General features: G+C 39.4%; 1 protein-coding gene across 1 annotated transcript in view; it reads right to left on the reverse strand.

Moving 5' to 3' along the window:
* Positions 1–6,137: 6,137 nt before the first annotated feature.
* CLPTM1L (CLPTM1 like) overlaps positions 6,138–18,716 on the reverse strand; it is a 29,037-nt gene continuing 16,458 nt past the window's right edge. The window contains exons 10-17 of the mRNA XM_032181793.1: positions 17,748–17,813; positions 16,732–16,782; positions 14,802–14,884; positions 12,959–12,993; positions 12,592–12,647; positions 12,464–12,508; positions 9,680–9,795; positions 6,138–8,455 (exon numbers count right to left, since the gene is read on the reverse strand). Coding sequence (XP_032037684.1) covers positions 8,371–8,455; positions 9,680–9,795; positions 12,464–12,508; positions 12,592–12,647; positions 12,959–12,993; positions 14,802–14,884; positions 16,732–16,782; positions 17,748–17,813 — 537 coding nt within the window. The 3' untranslated portion in view covers positions 6,138–8,370. The remainder of the gene's footprint in view (positions 8,456–9,679; positions 9,796–12,463; positions 12,509–12,591; positions 12,648–12,958; positions 12,994–14,801; positions 14,885–16,731; positions 16,783–17,747; positions 17,814–18,716) is intronic.

Below are 18,716 nucleotides of genomic sequence, written 5' to 3' on the forward strand. Positions count from 1 at the left end.
ACTACTTCCAAACCCTGCTGCCGCTTCTAAGCAGGACTGCGCTGTAGGTGGGGACCCAGCAAGAGGACACGTCCAGGCCAGGCTGGAACTGAAAGGCACCTGTCTGAGCCACAGAACCAAGTCAGCGATTCCCACTTGGAGACTGTTGCTCGACCAGTGACACAGCAGCTGGAGCGCTTCTGGTTGCTGCTGCTGGGTTCCCGTGAATCAGCCAGGGATAGGAGCTATGAGAACGACTGAAGCGATCTGAAGTTACCTGAAAGAAAGAAAGAAGAGAGGAGAAAAGAAGACAAGAGGGGAGGGGAGGGGAGGGGAGGGAATAAAAGGAAAAGAGGGAAGGGGAGGGAAGGGGAGGGGAGGGGAGGGGACGGGATGGGATTGGAAGGGGTTTGGAGGGGATTGGAGGGGATGGGATTGGAGGGGTTTGGAGGGGACTGGAGGGGATGGGATTGGAGGGGATTGGAGGGGATTGGAGTGGGGGGGAGGGACAGGGAGGGACAGGGAGGGCAGGGGAGGGCAGGGGAAGATAGTGTAGGGGAGCGTAGGATAGGGTAGTGTAGCGTAGTGTAGCATAGTAGAGGGGAGGGGAGTGTAGGAGAGTATAGGGTAGTGTAGGGGAGCAGAGTTTAGGGGAGTGTAGGGTAGGATGGGGGAGGGGAGTGTAGGTGATCGTAGGGGAGGGGAGCATAGGATAATGTAGGGTAGTGTAGCGAAGGGAATGTAGCGAAGGGGAGTGTAGGGGAGGGGAGTATAGGGGTGTGTAGGGTAGTATAGTGGAGGGGAGTGTAGCAGAGTGTAGGGACAGGGAGCATAGGGGAGGGGAGGGGAGGGGAGGGGAGGGGAGGGGAGGGGAGGGGAGGGGAGGGAAAAGAGGGGAGGGAAAAGAGGGGAGGGGAGGGGAAAGAGGGGAGGGGAGGAAAAAGAGGGGATGGGAGGGGTGGGGAGTGCTACCATAAATAAAATTGCCAAATACATGACATTTTGGATCTGGAGCCAAATATTTGCGTTGCTGAAGGGATGCAAGACACGGACTCCTGATGGCTCTTGAACAGGAGGCGTTTATTGCCCTTTTTCACTCCTACATGTCCTCTCCCCGTAGCCCCACGTGCTGTCCACGCGCCCGAATCTATCCCACAGTTGGTCAGAGACCCTCAGGCACGCGCCTGGAGCCAGCCAGCAATTGCCCACTGCCCAAAGGTCCTCTTTAACACTGTAGCCAATTCTTGATCTCAGCCTTGCTCAAGTTTGTGTTTCTCCCGCTTGTTTCCTCATTCTCTCTAACTCAGGCACCTGCGAAACAGCGCCAAGCCACCTGCAAATTCCTTCCCCACACGTTGCCATTCATTCCACAACCTGACTTATCGCTGCCATCCGTGCCTTGCACAGTGCCATGAAAGGTTTGGCGTGCACAGAGGTGGCTGAGGATTTTCAGAAATAGCTTTCCTTAAGAACTGCGTTGTTATATATGGAGTGGTAATTCATATCAAGAAAATGGTTGATATTATTAAAGAAGGGAGAGATGTGGGAATGTGGCCATGGGGGTTGGAAAGCCCCGTGGTAAATAACATTAGACTCTTATAGATGAGGCCATCAGAAATATAAAGAGTTTAAAGAGAACAAAGAAGGGTGATGCAGGAGACTCCATGCAGTCTCGGTTTTCTTGTTCTCCAGCCCTTAAGGCATGGACGTTTCTGGGTGTTTGCTGTTGTTATATTTAAAGTTGTTTTACCAATCGAAACTTGTTTTGAAAAGAACCAGGACGAGAACAGGCACATTGATCGCCTCGTGACGATAGCTTCGGGCAGACTCAGCAAACCGCTCAGAGAAGCTCGTCCAGAAAGTCACTGGAAATGGGCGCCCCTGAACTGGGAAGAAGCTCGAGCTGAGAGAAGTGTAGCCGTGCACACAACTGCCTCTCGCTGCTAAACATCTGCACATTATGGTGAATCATACGTCCTTAGGAACAAAGACTGTCCTGGTAACCTTACAGCTCATTCTCCTTATTAACAGTTGGACAGATTATGAGCCTGAAATATGGGACCAAACTGAGGTCAGGGTGTTGGACTCTGTAACTAAAAATGACAAGGTTGCAGTGGGATTGCTCGGCCCCTGGGAAACAGTCTCTGTGGCCTTAACAAGCCGTGCGGGACCGCAGCCAGAAACGTGTGGCTTGCCAGACAGTGAGGGAGCTGCGGCACTGCTATGCCATGGGCCCCTCTGCTGCTACAGCCATCGAAGGGTTTTGCTGTTACGACCCCTGCTGACCTGGATGTGCCTTTTGACCCAGACCTATTGGCCTTGTAAAGGAGATGGGCATGCTTTTCTTCGATCCAGGAGGAACGGGATATGTAAGGCCTGAAAGCCGAGTTGCTTGACAACTTAAAGCAAGACATATCACTCAAAAAGAATGCGAAATGGAGACTGTTAAGTCATGGAACTTAAAGGATTGCTTGGACTGTTTGTTACCTTTTCTGATTGTACATATGTTGTATAGGTGGACTCGGGTTTAGTATGTAAAAGCTATGTTCTGTATATTTAGGATGTTTGTGTGTGCGTGTTGGTGGAGCGTAGACTCCCTGCACACCCAGCCCTGTTTACTTGCCTTTTATAAATATTTCTTTTATAAATATTACTAAATTCAGATTGAGTTGAGACTTCATTTATAACAATTCCATTACTAATAAATTAGAAATTATGTTAATGTCTCTTACACTAAGTCTCTCTTGCCCTTAACAGTAATGGACAAGTCATCTCCCTATTCTTATCTCAACTAATGAGCTTTTTTTTTTTTTTAAATATTATTATTTTTTAATTGTATTTTCTTTTTCTCTACGTTCTTTTGGGGAGGGGGAGTGAGAGAGCAGTGTAGAGGAACTTAGCTAGCCATCAGTGTGAAACCACCACAGAGAAGTCGAGAAGAAATCATTTTCTGTGGTTCAGTCCCACCTCAGTGACTGCTTTCTGAAAGCTCACAGTGTGTCGACATGCCTCTGTTCATGCAGATGAGATTCCTAAGTGCTGAGACCTTCACACAAAATCATTCCCTCCGGCAAAAATCTCTTTGGAGCCCTGGCGTGGTCTGTCCTGCTGCTTCCAGACTTACCTGAGTGCAGAAGATGCCTGCATCATCCACCATTTGCATCCAAACTTGCTCTGCCCAAGTGCAGAATCTGTGACTGTAACGTGGAAAAGGTGGAGCTGAAAACATTTGCACAGTTAACTCTCTAAAATTTTGATTTACTCAATACTTCACACCTCACTGGGGTATTTTTTTTTAATTTTTTTTTTTTTTTTTTTTACTTTGTGATAGCAGAATCTGCAGTACCAAGACATGAATTGAAGCCTTTTTTTTTTTGTTGTTCTTGTAAAAAAAACCAAAAAAACTCTTTAACCATCTTTTACACCTTGTAATCTGCATTTTCACCACATACAGGATGACTTTCAAATGTATTCTTTGTTTCATTTTAGAGTCATTCTGACTGAAATTTTTCAGTTTGACCCTAAAAAAGAGCTGCTAACTGGAAACTTCGTTAGAAAAGGCAGGAGCTTTTCACTTCTCAGCTGAACCTTTCACAGCTCAGCGCCTAATACAGCAATGCCAGGCCACAGACCCAAGAAAGATATCTAACTACATTAACCTAGGAAAAAAGTGTCAGGGAAGAGTAATCTGAAAGAAGCAAAAGACACAATTCTGCTGGTAGTTGGATGTAAGAACTGTTCCTTGAATGAAAATACCTGAATCAAATACCTGTTGTTTTGTGTATGAACTCAGTTAGCCTTTGGCACTGGGAGACTTCCAAAGACCATGCTTTCTTTAGAAATGCAGAGATCAGCAGAAGAGAGCAGCTTTTAAAAACTGTTGTTGCAGCCTGAGAGTGGCTGTAACTGATTAACAGAAGACCCGAATCCTTTTCAAATTCCTGAGATTGACGCCCAGATCCTGAGTGAGGGATTTCTCTGGCACTCCTACTAGAGGTATTTATAACAACTCATTTAAAAATACAGCACAACCAAAGAACATTTTCTTCCTTTCCCCTCTTCCATGCCCCAAAGGGATCATGCTTTTCTGTTCCCCTATTACAAGCAACAGCTGCTTCTTGAAATCTCTGAAGCAACAAGTTGAAGAAGGCTGTAGTGAAGGACACTTGCAGAGTCTTGTATCTTCATGTCTGCTTTTCAGGCTGCTGTTCAGTGGTGGTGTTTGCTAGTAAGCAAACACATCCATAACGGGTTGCTGATCCTTGCACCTTTGGGTAGCTTAAGAGGGTTATAAGTAGCTTACACAAGGCTGCCGAGTGATGCTTATTGCATGCCAAGAATAATGGAGTTAAGTTCTGTGATCAGGATTTTTTTTCAGATTGCATGGTTCTCTTGCACTGATGCTCTGAGATCCCAAAGTTTAAATCAGAGTAGGCTTGAAACACAAAATCCAGGTACAAGCTCTTGCTTCAACAGCCGGGTGGTTAGCAGGGCCAGGGCATGCAAATGAACCACAGCAATGAAACATCTATTGAGCTTTAGGTTGCTCAACAGACTAACCTGAGACTGCTAGCTGCAAATAGTCTAATAAAAACACACACAGTGAACTTTTTCAACTCCAAAATAGCCCACAAGTCTTTGTAGGCTTGCAAGACTTCATTAGGCCAAGAATAGGACAACACAACACCATAAAGACAACCCTCAGACAGCTCTCTGAAGTTGGTAAGGATTATGGAGGTGTGGATAACTATGGAGGACATTAGGGGCCAGAAACTGAGAAGCTGGAACACACCATACCCAAAGAGCTTCAATTTTTTATGGGTACCATACGGCAAGGCCTAAAAGGACAGGGATCTCCTAAAAAGAAAGCTGTGGAGAGAAGGGGAGAAGCTGTCGTATTCAGAAGTTTATTAACAGGCAGACAACATATGCCAAAATTCCCCTCTATCAGTGTCTGTCTTTTAAATCTAAAGTATTCTATTCCCTTTGAAAGAGGTAAACTCATCAAGGTTTAGGGGTTAGTTAAAAAAGAAGACAATACACGGCATTGGGGTACCCAATATTAAAAGCAACACTAAGAAGTATGAAAATTGCATGAAGAGTAACTGGAGCAAACTGATTAGCTCCAGAATATCCTCAAGCAGCAGCAGTGGTATTTAACACAGATGAATGAAGGGTGGGAGTGATCACAGTACCCCTGTCCGTACTATGAGCACAGACCATAACCACTGGAAACTGGCCTTGATCCTCACATGTGGGACCAAACTTCTCCCTGGTCTAAGAGGTGAACTAAGAGGTGAACTAGTCAGAGATTGCCATTGCGCATCTGGGAAAGCTGGGCTCTCTCTGGTTTTATTTCTCAGCTCCTAGACCTAGATCAGTTCACTCAGATGACTTTACACAGGATCATCAGGAAAACCTGACGAGTCTGTAAGGGAAGAAAAGATGCTGTGCTCGTAATGTATCCTCTTGTGGTCCCTTCCCACCTGAATTAGCCTACTCCCATGATACAGAGAAGCAGGAAGCTGTAATATAAGGAGAACCAGCATTATTAGTAGATACATTTCACAATCAAAATCATGAGATTTATCATCTGATGGGAAAAAAAACGGAAAATGTTATGCTTTAAAGTAAACAAACTCTACAGAGTTATCTGTCAATACTTCTGGCACTGAGGTATAGATGCTGGAGCTGACAGCTCCTTAGAGAATCATGCTTGCTACATTATTGTATGCTATGAAGTACTGTGCAAGGCTATCTTCCAGAAGCACATGATTTTCCCAATAAACTCTTAAACAAAACAAACAAACAAAAAAATGAACCACTAATCCTTCAATTTCCAAGCTTTTTACATGCCTAATGAAGATAAGAACGCGAGATGGTCACCTAACTGCTTACCACAGTGAATCCTGTAAGTAAGGAAGTGTTTAAGTTACTCTTGAAGTCTTCAATAGATAAGATTGATAATTCAGCATGAGCTGCAATACATTCAATGAAATTTTACATAAGAAGTTTTTCTTCTGCCTTGACCACATATGGAACCCTATTTTTGTTTTAAGCTAACAATTCCTACAACTAGAGTTAAAACATTTTGTTTAATATCTCCAAAGTCACACTACTTACACAGTTTTCACCAATTTTCCAGCAACAACAGATAATTCTCTCTTCCATATGCCAAATCTTTTATTTGGAAATGGAATGCATAAAACAATGAAAAAGGAAAGTCTCATTCAATTTAAATATTTAAAATTATATATTCTTTATGACTACTGTATGGAATATGATGGGGTTACTGTCATCGGAAATGCAAGGCAGACGATCAATAAACTCACTGTAAAGTTGCAAGAGTGATTTTTCAACAGCTACATACAAAAATAAATGCTGAAACATCAGAAATACCTAAATATGGTATTCTGGACTTTTAAAAGCCACACTAGAAGAACCGATGACTTAATTGTTTTGAAATGGCACAAATAAGGGAATGTGCTCTAAGCATCATTTGTATCCAGAAAGTTTTTTACACGTTTAATTACTATTATGAAATAGGAGTCCCAGAGTAATTTGCTTAACAGCAAATACCTTCTTCCAACCAAATCCAAAAAAGGTACAAGATGTAGCAAATACAACCCCAGCTTTGCAAAGACTTATGTGTGTTTAATGTTACCATCAATGGATCTACAGTCCTCCTTATTTACAATTAATGATGTAAAGAGACTTTAAGATAAACATAAGTTAAATATAAGTTAAATATTCACTTCAAGACTCCCTTCCATTGCCAGAAGCATGTAAGAAGGACTTCAGGATAAGATGGACTATAGTCTGGGACTTCTTGAAGTTAGGTGCATTTCCGTATCCTTCTGGGACTCAAGTATATTTATGTTGAGACTTCTTCAGCATCAGAACTGGATAAAATCTACTTCATAAAGTAGTTAGAGACTACAGGAGTACATCTGTGTTCTTTGAAGTTAATTTTTTCAGTCAATGGCAAATTGAAGTTAAATAGTCTTGCACAAATAGGGTGCAATTCAATGAAGAAGCTTAAAAATCATTAGGATTAATCTGCAAACTTATCGACCAAACCAAAACTAGAATTATGAACTAGAATTCTGCCTTTTGGATTTTTTTTTGAATCACATTTTATTTAGTGTTGAAAGGAATGTATTATTTATTTCCACTTGCTGTCATTAAGAAAAGTGCTTTTTAGAAACAGAGCCATAGTTTCTAGATATATCTGTGAAGTTTAGTTTAACAATTCAACTTCAAACTGATTATTTGGACTAATACGATAAAAATAGATGAAAATACCTCCCTTAACGACCTGTTCTCATGGAGCATGGAATTTTAATCGTTTGAAAGGAAGGTATCTGTTCTTTACCAGGCTCTTTTCTTCTGCTTCCAGTTAGTTTGTTGAACTTGTATTGTATTTGAGAAAAGCCGTTGCACTTGAATGATGTGTTTCATTGTATAAATAGAACAGAGAGAGAGAAGAGAAGGACCAAGGAATTATTCCATTTGAAGCCTGAAAGAAGTGGCCTATTAGGTCACTGAGATACCACATCATGAATAATTTGTGTTAAGAGACTTTCCTAGCACATAACAATGATTTGCGTTACATGAATACCTGCTATGCCAAGAAATCATAAGGTTTGCCAACAATGCAGAAGGACTTATGTAAACTTGGATACATATTGAAAGAAATTATGTTATAGTTTTTTCACATCTTCATTCTTCACATCCTAAGACAACTGATGCCCTCTGCCATGTTGTGGGCTAAGAATATAACCACAATTTGAATTTTAACAATTGTTGAGACAGAATCCCATCTGTCTTATCCTTATTTCCAACAAAATTAACTTTAAGCTATGAACTTCAATCAAATGTCCGCTTACAACTTTCACAATAATCTCAAGGATTTCCATTCTCCAACTAGAAAGAGTTGTTATTAGTGTACAGCCCAGTAATTATACACTTTATTTTTGACAGCTTCCAGTCTGGCAGTAATGCTCGACTCTGCTGCAACACAATGGCTTGTTTTTTCACTTTTCATAGTGGCATGGCGCCACACTTCCACTTACCAAATTGTCTTAAAAACACGGATTTGGATATTAATTACAATGGTCTAGACACTTAAGGTTTTCACTGAAGAGAAGCTTAAATGCAGGAAGATTATCTAATGACATCTGGCAGACCGTGGACCTTGTGAGGACAAAACGGGATCTTGAAATAGGAGGATATCAAAACTATATTTTGGCAATATAGAAGATGTATAGTCCATGTAGTTCTGTCATAAGCTTTAAAAATACTCTTATTAAATAAGTTTTTCCTTCCTTAGACCAGATAATACACGTAACCAGTAGGAGTCCAGGGGTCAGAATATTCTTCAATTCTTAATTATTCTCTATGAGCTTTTTTTTTTGGCTTTTCTTCATAAGATTCTCCATACTCATTCACTCTGCTCTTATCCACAGGATAAAGCCTGGCAGAAAAAAAAAAAAAAAAAAAAAGATTAGTTACACATAATACTATCTGCTACCAGAAGGATATTTAAGCAATTCTGTGCTGCTTAATTTTAAAAAGGAATTCCTTTCTTATTGTATTCTCTATTTCAATTTGTGTCCTAAAAACACAAGAGTCTTAAAAATTAGATACAGACACACAAGCTTCTTCATACTAAGACTTATCCAGTTGTCTCATAAAAAGGCTTCCCTAAAGCTTGGCTGGAGTGTTAAGCAATCCAAGTCACTTCTCCAACTCGAATCCAGGTTATAGTCCTTATCAGAAGTTGTTGTACTTTTATTTTTTTTTCCAGAAAAAAATACCTTGGAAGGAGACCTATTCTTTTATGTGCAATCACATAAACCTAAAAGTGAAGTTCACATTTAGCATTCTGGTATAATGTGAACTTAGCTTAGAATTCTTGTTAACACAGAGAAATATTTGTTCTAGGGAACAAAAATACACTGTCTGTAGATTAACTTATGAATAATATTTTAATGACTACTGCATATAGCCTTCATCCCCATCTGAATTTACTTAAAGAATCAGAAACTTGCCAGATATTCAAGTCACAAGAGAACCTGAAAACTTGTGTTTCAAACCTATATAAAGCAGTGCAATCCCTCACCAAAAAACATCCTTCATTAGCGTCTTGCAACTTGGGAAGTATGCTTCAGATGCAGAAGTGGACAAGTAGCCCCTCGGTGAGGATTAGAAGCCCAGAGCTCTGAAGCAAGTTTGTGAATGCAATTTTAAGAATTGCCTTCCTCTGTCTTATTTCAGGTCTTCATTTCACAGGTTATTGATTTATTTATTTTTTCTCCCCTTTTTTTCCCTCCAAATTGGCAAACTATCTACTGCAAAGGAGGATTGCAGTTTTGGCGAGTATGGGGGGAAGGGGTAACAGAAAATAATTTGTAAGTTCTGTGAGAAGAGGAATTTCTTACTTGACTACATTCTTAGCATGCTAGAAAGGGTTCAGGAATACCAACAGTTATGGGAAGATGTTTTTGCTCCTATAATTTTATTGAGTATTCTTTTCAGGCTCCTTGCTCTACACTTCCATTTGCTCAACTACCATTATCCAGACCATACTCTATACTAGAAATTCTATCCCAAACTATTTTTTTAGTTCTTAAATCATTAAGACTGTAACCACCTACGGTGTTGAAGAATCTCTTATAAATATTAAAGAAAGGCATACCATCTTTGGTAAAGATAGACCAGGAACACGACATCATCTCTAAAGCACGCCAGCCTATGAGACGTTGGCATTGTGATGATAAAAGCAAATATATCATCAATAAAGGTGTTGAATGCCTACAAATAAAACAAATAACATTTTAATAGGCTGTGAAGAAATGAAATCATCTGTCATACAAAGCTACAGGAAACAGGCTTCCTAGCATTTTTCAGTAGGTACGCAGACTATTTCATGTTTATAATAATATTTGAGGGTTTTGCTGGAAAACTATTGCAAACTTTAAAACGCTTTCCTTTAATGAAGGCCATACTGTCAAATCCAGAGCACACCACTACAGCTACAAGTGAAAAGGAATTAAGTCTGCTTCAGGTAAATGAGAGTACTACTATGCTAAAGGAAAAACATGGATTTAACTCCAGTGAAATCTTTAAAAGAAACTGACAAAAAGTCTTTATGCAAATTATTTAAGACTTACAAAATGTTATAGGTCACCTTCATTTTCTGTGGGGAAATTGAAATTTGTGTAAAAACTGTTCTTAAGCACATTAACTTGGCAGCCTTGAGATCTTAAAACATTTCCAGCGCTCTCCTGGAAGCAATCATCCACGCCTTATCTGAGATGCAATTTTCTACACCATTTCCCCTCAACTAGGCATACTGTAGGCTCTATTTCTGAAGCAATTATGAAACATTTTCTCACTGCTTTTTCCTGAGTGAGAAAGTTTAAATTCACAGCCATTTTCTGGGAAAGCAGCACAGAAGCTCTGAGCATGCAAAGATGCCAATATTTTGACAAAGAAGGTAAGTGAAACAAAGAGCAGGGCAACTCCTCTGGATTGGTTTCTAGTCTACAAGGAAGGCTAAAAGTCAGTTCTTACAGTGTACCAGTTCCAGTACTCATCAGATGGTGCAATAACGTGATTCAACTCATTAAAAACATTAAAGTTCAGCAAAAAATGTTTGCTAACCCAACAGTGAATAATCATCAGTCAATCACAGGGCTTCTCCTTTCACTGTTAGCAAGCTGTTACTCGGGCTTCACTGTACACGAATCCATGCCACAAGAAGGGAAGAAAATCATGTATTCTCTAACCAGAAAAGGACTTGCTCCTGAAAATAAACTCGTGTCTGTATAATGAAACACAGCATCAGCAGAACGCTAGGGTGTTTGACAGGAAAAAGTTGTGATTAGTTTCAACAGGCAAGTTGCCTCTGACAAGTCAAAACAAATTCATCAATCTAAAGTGATCAAAGAATACGGATGGCACTTCTCAAGCCTGTGCAAAGATTTATTGTGGAAAAAAATAAAAAAAGCTTTGCAAGTTGGAAAAGTAGGCCTTTCCATGTTAGTGATCCTACCACGATGAAAGGAAGAAAAGGCTAAAGCCATCCTCCTTCAGGCATTAGGCAGTCCTCAAAAGCCAATGAAACTGAATACATCAAGCAGCTCATCTAACAGTAGTTAATCTAGCTAGTTTTCTTTTGGGATTACTTCATTTAAAGGTACATGTCATTGAAGTATACAGGGCATAAACGTAAAGACTACAGAAGACGAAAAGTTAGAAGGATTTTCGTTTTTGCCAAAGTCTTATAACAAAAAAGTCTGAATTAAGGAAAAAATCCTCTTATTTTGAAAACAAAACAAAAACACAAATAGAACAAAAACAAAACACCACCAAAAGTCCCAGAAAAGACCTCAGACTATTCTTTCTAAAGGAAAGTGCAGAAGAGAGGAAAGAACTTTAAATTTCTACTAGGAAAAAGCCAATTACTCTCTCCAAAGCCCAAGAATATGCTTTTTTTTTTTTTTTTTTTTTTTTTTACACACACAAAAGCTTTTGTTGTAGATAGCTCCTGGCATCTTTTAACTGGAACCATAAACACTCTGTAAGAAAAGGCTGTTCAGCAAGAACATTCTGCTTTGAAGGTTGTTGCCCATTGCTTGAACACTGTCCTTTTGTTACCTATTTAGCTGCTGATGTCTCCGCTCAGTTACTGTATTTTGTTGCCAATTCGGTACTGTGAAATTACTTCACTAATATACCTTTTAATTCCCTTTATTGAAAGGCATGCTAATTTGCCTAGAATCTGCCTAAAAAACTAGATGTTTATTTCCATATTAAATACCATTTAGTTGCTATTTTGCCATCAGCTACATTTCATTCTGTTTTTTCTTAGATGCCTCATTATTCCTTAAAAATACTAAGGCATCAGAAATTCTGTCTATTGCTGTAGGCTCACAGAAATGGAAAAGCTATGAAAGGTACTTTATTTTATTTCTTTTGCCTCAGATTATCTGTTCAGAACTGGACAGTGTCCAGAGCAGCTCTTAACACTTTCTTTTAAAGTTCTTATGTTCTGGAGAATTGTAATACATTGGCACAAATGTGTACATTACTCCAGTCTCTGGTGGTTCCTGGAGCCTGCCAAAATAAGGTTTCTTAGTGGTCCTATCTGTTTGTTGAGAATTAAGCTTTGTTGATATAACCCCTCTTTTGATGTAATGATGTATTAAATTGAGACAGGTGAGAGCAGAGAAAACAGCATTACCTACATCCTAGATTGGATGAGATTCCCATTATATGGAGGTCATTATGTAAAACTGAAATTGTTGTATTTTTTTTTAAGGACAGTTGCAAAAAAACATTGTTTTTACAGGCAGTTTAGTTCTTAATACATGAAGAAAAGCAGTCATGGCCTTAAGCTGTGTATTACTAAGCTGATCCACACAAAAAATCATTTCCATAGTGACAGCAATGGCCTTCAAACTAGAGCTTTACTTACTTTGTATGTGAAAGCCTTCCATGGTAAGTGTGCAACAGATTTCATCTAGGATTAGAAAAATATCAGTTAGTAATAAAGTCTGGACAGAGAGACTAGAGAAGTTGTCTTTTATTGCTTTTCAATCTCACCTTGTAATTTACAAACAGCTGGGGCAGCATAAAGAGGAATCCAAAAGCATACACTCCTAAAGATAGAATATGGAAAAATTTATAGACATACACATAACAGAAGTACACCATGCAACTATACTTTCACAGTTAGAGATTTACACATAATCCTAAAAAGAAGATGCATCTAATCCTTCTGTTTCGATTTTTCTTGGCTCTTCTTCCTTTCTCAATCACTGTGATAGTTTTGGAACCTACAGTCAAGTTATTGTTGTATTATATTACACTGATCTAGCTGATATCGGTGACTTTTTATCTTTGAGGCTTGGCCTCCATTTGAAGAAATATGAATAGTACAAAAAAAAAAAAAAAGTAAGAAAGGACTCACCGTTGACAAAGCTGTTAATCAACCAGGAATACCAGCTACAAACAAGAAAGGCAGCCCAGTTAGTTTTTCACCTCAGTCAAAAATACATACCTGTCATACATCCTCTACATGGCAGTATGCTGACAACTCCAATAAATGGATACGTTGTAGATTGCTTTATGCATGAACTAAATACCTCACTTCTCCCTTTGTTAGGAAGGGTTCCAGTGAAGCTGCTATGTTTATCAGTGCATCCAACAGTTCTGGAGAGCTTTATCAACTGCTTTTTATACTTTTTCAGAATATTGTAAGACTTCTGCACACTGTCATCAGGTAATGTTGTGCACTGAACATTGTCTATATTTAGCGCTGTATTCTAAATAAAGACATATGTAAATAAAGACATAACACTGTAAGGAATTAAATTTCTGACAACAAATATTGTTCAGTGCAAACCACTATAGTGAGCACTTTAGTAATAATAATAAAAAGGTAAATGCAAGAAATCTGCATTTTTCTCTCCTTAAATCTAACAACCCCTCCCCAGATGTTCAACAAGGACAACCTTAGCTCCATCGTTAGTAGTTTACAGATGGTCCAAATTCCCTACTTCTGCTTGCAATAGTAAGAACAGCTAATAATCGTGATGCCCAGATTATATTATTTAACTAAAACTTGCACTGCTGCACTACTGACTTAATAGCAACCTTACAGCCGCAGCAGCATTCCACTAATTCACAAGCATCTACAAAATACATCACAAAATGCCTGCAAGATTAAAGGATAATCCACTGTTAAGAATCCATCACATTCCCGTACAAAGAGATTTAACAGCGATAAACATCCTATGACTTGTCTTCACTTCAGGCTACAGCTCCCAGAACACCTGGCATATAGCATTTTGCAGTACTGAATGAAATTAAGAATTTTGCAGGAGAACCAGAATTTTTCAGTGCTGTTATATTTGTCAACTTCTGAGACAAGAACCTTTTGAAAAAACTATTTTTCTAATAGCCTGGAAATTGCCCCAGTTTCTAGTACAAGTGCTACAGCCCATGTAGACAGCAACAGTTCATTCTTGTTATTTTAAGGTACTGCTCCCTCTCCCTCTCATCGCTTCTGGGCCTAAAGACTCTGAAAAATATGCCTACACAGCCATCACCATGCTTGTGTTTGCAGATTTTTTTTTTTAAAAAAACACAAAGTTTCATGGCTATTTACTTGTCTATATCTCTCCAATACAAAATGAACTAGATACATTATTTTGAGTGAAAGTGGACAGGAGTTTCACCTTTTCCTGAAATGTGGAATCTTTAGTATTGTACCACAGTAAGCTCATGGTTCTAAGGGAGCACAGGTTCCTTTTTTAAAAACACTTTTGCTTGTTTGGATTCTTCTCATCATACTTAGGAACAGAAGAATCCCTTGGTGAGAGCACATAATTTTGGGACGGTTTTTGGTTCTCTCCATTACCGGAAAGGTTCAACCACTGTACTTCTCTCTCCTGTCACTATCCATTCTTTGAACATTACTAGCAGCCTTCTTCTTCCTCTCCTGATTGACAGCCTATGCAATTAGCAAATTGCAATTGCAATTGCCTATGCAATTTACTGAATACTACAGTAATATCAGATTAGTTCTGAAAAAGCACAGCCTGTTTCATAGTTTGAAACAGTTTGTAGCTTACAGGATGTTAAAAGACAGCTGGATTTTAAAGCTTTAGATCCTATAGAATTTTTCAATTCCTAGCTTAGAAATTCCACAAACAGAAGTAACTAATTTCTGCATCCCATCATCTCCAATTAATTCAGAAAAATGGGAAGTGTTTCAATCTTGTATAAGACCCTTTACAGATTTACAGTACCTTTTGTATTTGACATTCAGCAAGGAGTAACCTGCACCTCCGATACACAGTGGATAGAGCAAATATGACAAGTACTTCATAGCCTAATAGACAAAGAAAATAACTCATTAGTTTACATTTTATATTCAGGAAATTTCTCATGGCATTAACTGGAAGACAGACATGTATTTTTTTTCCTGTAAATCTTTTTGCATTTTTAAACGTTTACTATTATTTTCAATCTGCTTCTAGTTCAAGAGATGGCAAAAATTCCAATGCTCAGCTCATACCACCAAGGACCTTGAAGCATAAGCTGCAGGAGGCAGTACGAAGATCAATGTAAGAGTAGCTTAACACCAGTATTGCTACCCTACGTTCAACTCATTCCACCAGCATAAGTACAAATACTGATTTTCAAATCTGTAATGAAAATACAAAAATTGTAACCCTTTAAGACACTTCTCTTCAGACAAGGCACTTCCAATTCTATTTCTCAGAGAAATGTTTCAATCAGATTCTAGCCTCAACCACAAAAGTTATTCAAAATTTCTGGTCCCTGTTATGAATGCAACAATAACCTATATCTGAACCATAGATCAAACTAATGTCATAACTTCTAAGTCTTTCCAGTACAAAAACAGATGGAGTTCCTTAAATCTGTGTAGTTTTGAGATGCTGGAGGGAAGGGATGCCATCCAGTGGGACTCGAACAGGCTTGAGAGGTGGGCCTGTGCGAACTTCATGAGGTTCAACAAGGCCAAGTGCAAGGCCCTACATCAGAAATACAGGCTGGGTGGAGAATGGATTGAGAGCAGTCCTGAGGAGAAGAGCCTAAGGGTGTTGGTTGATGTGAAGCTTAAGAAGCTCGACATGAGCAAGCAATGGGCTCTTGTAGTCCAGAAAGCCAACGTATCCTGAGCTACACTGACCCCACCTGGAGCATTGGGTTCAGCTCTGGGGCCCCTAACACAAGAAGGGCATGGAAGTATTAGAATGAGTCCAGGAGGGCCACAGAAATGATCAGGGGGCTGGAGCACCTCTCTTACAAAGGGAGGCTGAGGGAGTTGGGGTTGTTCAGCCTGGAGAAAAGGTGGCTCCGGGGAGACTTCATTGTGGCCTTCTACTACCTAAAGGGGGCCTACAGTAAAGCTGGAGAGGGACTCTGTGTCAGGGAGCAGAGTGATAGGACAAAGGATAATGGGTTCAAACTAAGAGAGGATCGGTTTAGATAAGACACTACAAAGAAGCTCTTTCCAATGAGGGTGGTGGTATCAATTGACCATGTTGTCTGTTCCATCAAGATAAAAAATGAAAATATTATACATACACTTGATATGACTGGTCAAAACATGACTTCCCCAATCTCAAGGTAGGTCCATGTGCAAACTGTTATTATGTAACTCCTGTGCAATTCTTTTTTTTAAACAAGAAGCCTACTTTCTGAATAATAGAAGACTTTAGACATCCCTAGGCAAAATGGCTAAGCATAATTATTGAGAGGAACATGAAGACAATTTTGGGGGATCAAAATGTCTGACTATCACGAAGCTTGCAAGAAGTCCAGCCAACTTAAAAACAACGCTCAGGAGGCCAAAAGGACTGAAGAGCAAATTTCCAATGCCTGCCTCCCCTCCATCTCCACTTGTAAAATTAATAGATGATGTCAAACAGAACTCAAAAATGTAGGCAATCCCAGAAAAACTAAATATATTCTTCACATCCGTCTTCAAGACATAGTTATTCATATATGACATATTTATGACATGACTAAATATTAATCTAAAAATAATAAAGATAAGTCATTGTGATTTTTTTTGTTTTGTTTTGTTCTTTTTTTTTTTTTCAAGCCAAGGAGATCTGATGATTAAAGAGCAAAATAAGTCAATCAGAAGACCAGATATATCCAGATCTTTGGTCTTTATAGATCAGAAGTCCTAGGATTCCCTCTTACCTGGGCATCATATTCTTCGGTTTTCTTTTCAGAGTCATTGTATGTACCAAACTGCAAAATACATAAAATGTATAATTAGTCAGAGCTAGGGGAAAAAAACATTTGCTGTTTGACTCCCAATCCTGAATTGGATTTTATTTTACAGCACGTTATTGTGTTTTGAGCACGCAGATGCTTTTAAGTGTTAGTATAAGTGCTAACCAATTTCTGTTTCCAGACTGAAATAATATTGTTCTTAATGACCTAGACAGGCAATTCAACAGCGTTCCTGTAGTCTTATAAACATGTCAAAGTCTTATATAAAAAAAAACACATTTCCTTGAACAGGAACAAGGAGCAAACAGAGCAATCAGCTGCTTAAGATGTACAGACATCAAACAATACAGAAGTCTGTTCTTCTTCCAAAGTAAACACTGAAGGTTGTACAATTGTTTTTTGTTTACATTAAAAACAACCAACCAAACAAAAAACCCCCAAGAAACTATAATCTGCATTAATTCCAATCCCTGCTGCCACAGCATGTCCTGCAGACAGTCTTTAGACTTAACCTGTTACCCAGAGGATTTGGAGAAGGCTGCCATGTCCCCTGAACACGTGACAACATTCATTAGTTCCACAATGGAGAAGTTATGCCTACAGCTTCATGGAAAACTCAGTTCCTTAGTTCAAATCACAGTATTAGTTAACGAGTGCCTTTCCAATGCAGTGGTAGTAGCACGGGTCTATATGTCAAGATCTAGCAGGACTGACAGAGGAATTCTGAGATTTCTCAGATCACAAATACATACAAATTGCTGCTGCTTCTACAGAATCGATCGTAGAAATTCCTAAGTTTGTAACTATTCACCCAGTTTTTGTATTAAGCCATCCATAAAGATAAGATTTACACTGGAAGCTTAAGCAGTTTTTTAAATCTTCACATCACTGAAAGCCAAGCCGCACAGTACAGTACTCTACAGTACCTACTCTAAGAGGCAGAAATCTCAACAGTGGTAACTGTTAAACCAACAAAGTACCTGAATTTTGGGCCATATGCCTTGCCACTTGACTGTCATTTTCAAAGCCTTCTTCACTTTCCAGAGCTGTGATTAACAAAAACAAAATGTATACGTAAAGAATTGCCCAAAGGAAATTCTTATGCAAGATTCATAAAATCAGAACCAAGACCCTAGAATATCCACTGTAAGCACCCTGTGTGTATAAAGCAGCAACAGCCCGACTGCAGCTCAGTCTGCATGTCAATACCAACCACACGCTGCGTCACCAGACGAGTACAATATTGTGGCACTGCACTATTAAGTCCCCACATCAGCTGAGGTACTGCAAGTGAAATAACAGAGTCCTTCCATGGCATCTGGACTGCGGTGCCTTGGTGGGAGTCAGCTGCTCTCAGCATGCACCTTAGGGAAGGTGACTGGAGAACCCTCCAGTAACCACCTGCCAAGTAATTTTTTTTTTTTTTTTTTTTACATAGCACCACTGTTTATAGTTTTGCAAAAGCTTATTTTGTCTTATACACAAGTTTTAAGGGTCACCTTGTGGCTTTGTATTCAACAATTTAATTGCTATTTAAAAATTCAGAACTGTTTGGTGTTCACAGGGGCTATCTGCAACTACAACAGATGCATAGTCAAAAAAGTCCACCAGAGAGCCCCGAAATTGTTTTTAAATACTGAGAAATAATTAGATCTTCGAGCAGTGTAGGTAGAGGTCTTCTATTACCCTTAGTGCTGACTTTGTACCTCACTGCACATAGGCAGGCTCCTAAGCAGTATCTCTAGCCCACTGACTGGACACGGCCTGCTGGAATAACACACAGCCATCAGGCCCTCCCTCTTCCTTTTTCCCCAAGCACCTGAGGCATTGCCAGGGAAAAAACTGCAGACCTGAGGCACTGTCTGATGGCACATGGCCTGCCGACACAACCTTTCACATGTGTAAACATGCCTAGTCACAAGTGCTGCATATCAGCTGATGTGACAGGA

Source organism: Aythya fuligula, chromosome 2, assembly GCF_009819795.1.
Source record: "Aythya fuligula isolate bAytFul2 chromosome 2, bAytFul2.pri, whole genome shotgun sequence".
Taxonomy (NCBI): Eukaryota; Metazoa; Chordata; class Aves; order Anseriformes; family Anatidae; genus Aythya; species Aythya fuligula.